This window comes from Lactuca sativa, chromosome 9, assembly GCF_002870075.4.
Source record: "Lactuca sativa cultivar Salinas chromosome 9, Lsat_Salinas_v11, whole genome shotgun sequence".
Lineage (NCBI taxonomy): Eukaryota > Viridiplantae > Streptophyta > Magnoliopsida > Asterales > Asteraceae > Lactuca > Lactuca sativa.
Window position 1 is genome coordinate 81243060 of NC_056631.2, and position 5226 is coordinate 81248285.

The following is a 5226-nucleotide window of genomic DNA, read 5'->3' on the forward strand; positions in this document are numbered from 1 at the left end:
CATGGGACATTCCAAAAGAATCAATCTACTACTAAACAACAACTCGGTGAAGGTGGACGACCTCTCAATGTAGAATAATTAATGTTAGATTAATAACTCTTTATTAATATAATCATTTATTCACATTCAAGTTGCTTTTGCTTTTGATATAATGAAAAAGTTAGGCTATCTCTAAAAAGTTTCTAGCATGACATTAATAGAGTCAAGTTCTTATTGTCTTTTACTTGTGGTTTTGTGCAGACCATGGTATTTGAAACCGAAGCAGCTGATCAGGCTATAGAACCGTATATATATGAAAATGTTGACACGAACGATTTTGTGGAAGCAACATATGAATTAGAAGAAGTTAACGATTTCGGTGTGAACATTGAAATTCACGAAAATGATGTTGATGATGAAAGGATACTAGGAAAGGTTTTTGATACACCCGATGATGCCTATACATTTTATAATGATTATTCATTTTTGCATGGATTTGGTATACGTAGAGACGACACAATTAAAAATCCTAAAACAAATGAGCCTTTTCGGAAAATATATGTATGCAACAAAGAAGGTTTCAAACGGATGGACAAAAATGATTCAAGTGAAAATGAGAAAAAGCGTCGTAGAGATGTTAGAACCGGATGTCAGGCAAAGCTTCGAATAACAAGACAGGAGGATGGAAAATGGTTGGTGGACTCGTTTCATGACACACACAATCACGACTTGACCATGACACCTACGAAGGTGATGAAGCATCGATCTCATAGCAATTTTCACCGTTCAATAGAAGGTAAATCTCTTATGGTGCAGTTTGGTCAAGCAGGGTTGAAACCTTCTCAGATTAAAAAGGCTGTTAATACACTAAAAACCTCAAATGTAGCTGATGTAACATCAAAGCAATGTGCTGATGTTTTATCTGAGCATCGAAAACAACATAGAGATAAGGAGTTTTATGGACTTATAAAACATTTTCAAGATAAAACATTAGTTGACAGTGACCAGTATTTTGTTGTGGATTTGTCTGATGATGGGTATCCTAGAAACATCTTTTGGGCTGATGGTAGATCAAGAGACGCATATACAAAATTTAGAGATGTTGTTGTGTTTGATGTCACTTATATGACTAACAAATTCAAGATGCCTTTTGCTCCCTTTACCGGGGTGAATCATCATGGGCAGTCTATACTTTTTGGTGGAGCATTGCTTGAAAATGAAAAGGAAGAAACATTTGAATGGTTATTTGAACATTTCCTTAAATGTATGTTTGACAAGTATCCGAAGGCAATTATTACCGATCAAGACAAAGCTATGGGCAATGCCATAAGAAAAGTGTTTCCAAATACTCGACATCGCTTTTGTTCATGGCATATTAGGAAGCATGAAACTGAGCACCTTCGGTCATATGTTTCCCGTTATAGTGATTTTCAAGAAACACACAGACGATGGGTAAATAGTGACACCGTTGAACAATTTGAAGCAACATGGGAAGATATGCGAATTAAGTATGAACTGGAAAGCAATTGTTGGCTTAGTGACATGTATAACCAACGTATACATTGGGCTAAACCCTTCTTGAAGGATATTTTCTTTGCTGGTATGACCACAACCGGACGAAGTGAGAGTATTAATTCATTTTTTGATGGATTTGTTAACTCGAGGACCATGTTAAATGAATTCGTTGTACAATACGACAAAGCAGTTGAGTCACGAAGGGCTACCGAAGAAGATGAAGACTTCATGTATCAGGCGGATGAATCGTTGCAAGAGACATAATGATGATATGTGTTGTTTCTATGGGCAAAAGAAAAAGTAGATGCTTCATGACATTTTTTTTTGGTTAACTGCACGTTTTTCATGTTTTAGACACAAACAATGTATGAATATTGATGCTTCTTAAGAATTTTAATTTGAAACGAATGAGGGTATTTTGTGAAAAAAAAAACGAATATATGATAGTATTTTGTAAAAAAAACAAAATTATGCGGGTATTTTGTGAAAAAACAGAATTATGATGGTATTTTGTGAAAAAAACAAAATTATGAGGATTTTTTTGTGAAAAAACAAAATTATAAGGGTATTTTGTGAAAAAAACGAATATATGATGGTATTTTGTGAAAAAAACAAAATTATGAGGGTATTTTGTGAAAAAATAGAATTATGATGGTATTTTGTGAAAAAAAACAAAATTATGAGGATTTTTTGTGAAAAAATGAAATTATAAGGGTATTTTGTGAAAAAAACGAATATACGATGGTATTTTGTGAAAAAAAAAATTATGAGGGTATTTTGTGAAAAAAAACAGAATTACAAGGATTTTTTGTGAAAAAAACAAAATTATGAGGCTATTTTGTGAAAAAAACAAAATTATGAGGATTTTTTGTGAAAAAAATGGAAGTATAATGCTATTTTGGGTTAAAAACTAAATGTTTGTGGAATTTTGGGTTAAAATTAAAAATAGGCTGTCATTTAGGTTAAATACGAAACTTTTCTACAATTTTGGGTTAAAAATGAAAGTAGGTTGTCATTTTGGGTTCAAAACGAAATTTTTCTGCAATTTTGGGTTAAAATGAAATAAAACTGTCATTTGGGTACAAAACAAAACTTTTCTGCAATTCTAGGTTAAGAATGAAAGTAGGCTGTCATTTTGGTTAGTGTTGTGTTAATCTACACATACATTTGATGGTTTTTAAAATTGTTGGACGATTTTGCCCCTGTGCCAATGATGGTAATCCTCAAGAACTTAAGGATAGGAAAGTTCAAGTCACATAAATAATAAGACCAAAAGCGAAGAATTTCAATTGCTAATTTTGATAACTCACAAAAACAATATGACCAAAAGCGAAGAATTTCAATTTCTAATTTTGATAAGTAACATAAACATATGTTACATGATAAAACAAAATAAAAACATGACTTGTTTTTCTGTTTTCTTCAAATTTTATAATATATTATAGTGTGGTGGTTATGGATTTTTTGAATTGTATATTTGGGGCCAATGTCCTTGAGAGCACAAATCTGTTCCTTTCCCGTTGCTGACATATGAGTCACAACCAGGTCCTTCCCCTCTCCAAATCCAGAGTAGAGACTATCATACAAATCCATCTTCAGACATATCAATTAGCTGGTAATCGGTACAAATGACACTGTAGACCTGTAAAAGCGAAAAAAATAGTGCGATTAGAAAAATGAAGAGAATAATTAAAATGAGAAAGAGCAGTAATATTACATACATCACAATTATGGGATGATGGAACAATATCCTCAAGCTTTTTCCTGTTGAAAATCTCGATTGCAACAAAGTGACACTTGGAATGACCATGCTTGCCAGTATTGGAGGTGGAAACTTCCACAACATAGTACCATGTTACATTTCACAATAGAATAGTGATTAATAATTTAATGTCTTCAATATATAAATTTATAAATAAATAATATGTCTGAATTGTGATATTAAAGAAAAATAACCAATTTAAATAAGGGGCATCAATAAACATTTAAAAGGATCATGGACAGTGGCTGATCCAGCCCGGAAGTCAAGTGGGGTGCACAGTTGACCGCTGCTCGTTCACCGTCGACTATAAAATTGACATAAAAATACCCCTTAAACTAAACAATAAGAAACCAAACATGGATAATATAAAGCCTCTAAATTAAACTTTTTCTCACAAAAACACAACAATATAGTGGTTCACTGATTATATGAAAGATATATCATTATTTATTACTTAGCGATTAAATATTAGTAACGGTTATAGACGTTAATATAATCTAGTCTTGGGGTAATTTCGTCATTATGTTACAATGTTAGGATTAAAAGTCACGATGGCTTCAACAAAATATTCTTGAAGCCTTTAATAAAATTCTGGTTAGTGTTCTAAAATTATGGTTTGGTTTAATCCCACTAAAAACAAGGCCAGCCTAATTAAAATAACAAAAACCACCAATTACAGAATTAAAGTCGATCACTTGTTCACTATTTTCCTGTAATGATACATACTTTCCTGTAATGAGACAAACAACTCAATTAAATTATATTAGAGGAAACAAGACAACAAAGGACCCATTAAACTAAGCAAAAACAAAAGTCAAAGTCCTACAATTCCATGTTTTTGAAGCTTATAGCTGAATTCAATCAGATTTGTCTTCAGCAGATCACCCACTTCAAGATGAGGATGTCTTAAACCATCAGGTCAAATTACATATCAAAATGAGGCTTTCTTAAACAACCAGGTCAAATTACATATCAAAATGATGAATTCTAAAATCAATCAGTTCAAATTACATATCAAAATGAGGATTTCCTAAAAAATCAAGTTACATTTATCAACCAAAAACGAACCTGGTTGGATAAAGATTACCCAATTTCGAAAACATTTGTTACGACTACCAAGATTTTTTCATGTTTTAACGAAGTAAATGTCAAAAATAAGAAGCATATCTAGTTGTTTTTAGACTCCGGATTTAGAGAGGCAGAAAAAACGAAGATGCCAACATGAAAAATGAAGCTAATTCCGGTCTCCGATCTCCGACAACGACAGAAGAGATGGGGTAGATGAGCGGCTAGGTTTAAGGAAGATGAAGGAAGAGGGTCATTTCGTATTAAGCAAAATCAAGACATACAAACATGTTGACTTGAAACAGACGAAAAGCAACAAAAACCCTAACCCCTAACAGCATAATTGAAAAACAATTGACGCAAAACTGTCTAAAAATTAACACAATTAAATAAAAAATATAACTACGCAACACAAGGATTTTCCAAAACAAAACTGAGATTGAAGAAAGAAGTTAACCTTGCAAGCACGATTCTTGATGACGATATAAGCATTATTGCGAATGGTGCCGGCTTGCTGAGGATAAGTCTTGGAGGCTCCGACATCGGCCTTGGACTCAAACTGATGCTCTTCATCAGGAACAAATGATGTGAAATTAGAAAGGAATTTTTGTGTTCGATGATATCAGCCGATTATGGAATTAAATAAGAGATAAAACGGTGTAGTTTTGATTATGTGGGTACCTAAAGTTATATACCCTTAAAGGTATATTCATTTTTTCCATATATATATATATATATATATAAAGATTTTTTAAAAAGTATTTCGAACAAAAGAGAAAAACTTGATTATGTTTAACTATAATTACATTTATTTGTTTAAAAAAACATGTATATATATATATATATATATATATATATATATATATATATATATATATATATATACTATAAAATAAATATTTTTC

At 31.9% G+C, this 5226-nt stretch overlaps 1 protein-coding gene and 1 long non-coding RNA gene across 2 annotated transcripts; one reads left to right on the forward strand and one right to left on the reverse strand.

The window, feature by feature from the left end:
- Positions 1–243: 243 nt before the first annotated feature.
- LOC111885403 (protein FAR1-RELATED SEQUENCE 5-like) lies at positions 244–1758 on the forward strand. The gene has a single exon (XM_023881667.1). The coding sequence runs from the start codon at positions 244–246 to the stop codon at positions 1756–1758; it is 1515 nt and encodes a 504-aa protein (XP_023737435.1).
- A 1070-nt stretch (positions 1759–2828) lies between these two features.
- On the reverse strand, positions 2829–4909 carry LOC111885402 (uncharacterized). The gene is made up of 2 exons (XR_008226401.1): positions 3216–4909; positions 2829–3136 (listed from the first exon to the last, which is right to left on the reverse strand). It is a non-coding gene; the product is annotated as an uncharacterized LOC111885402 (long non-coding RNA).
- Between the last annotated feature and the right edge of the window lie 317 nt (positions 4910–5226).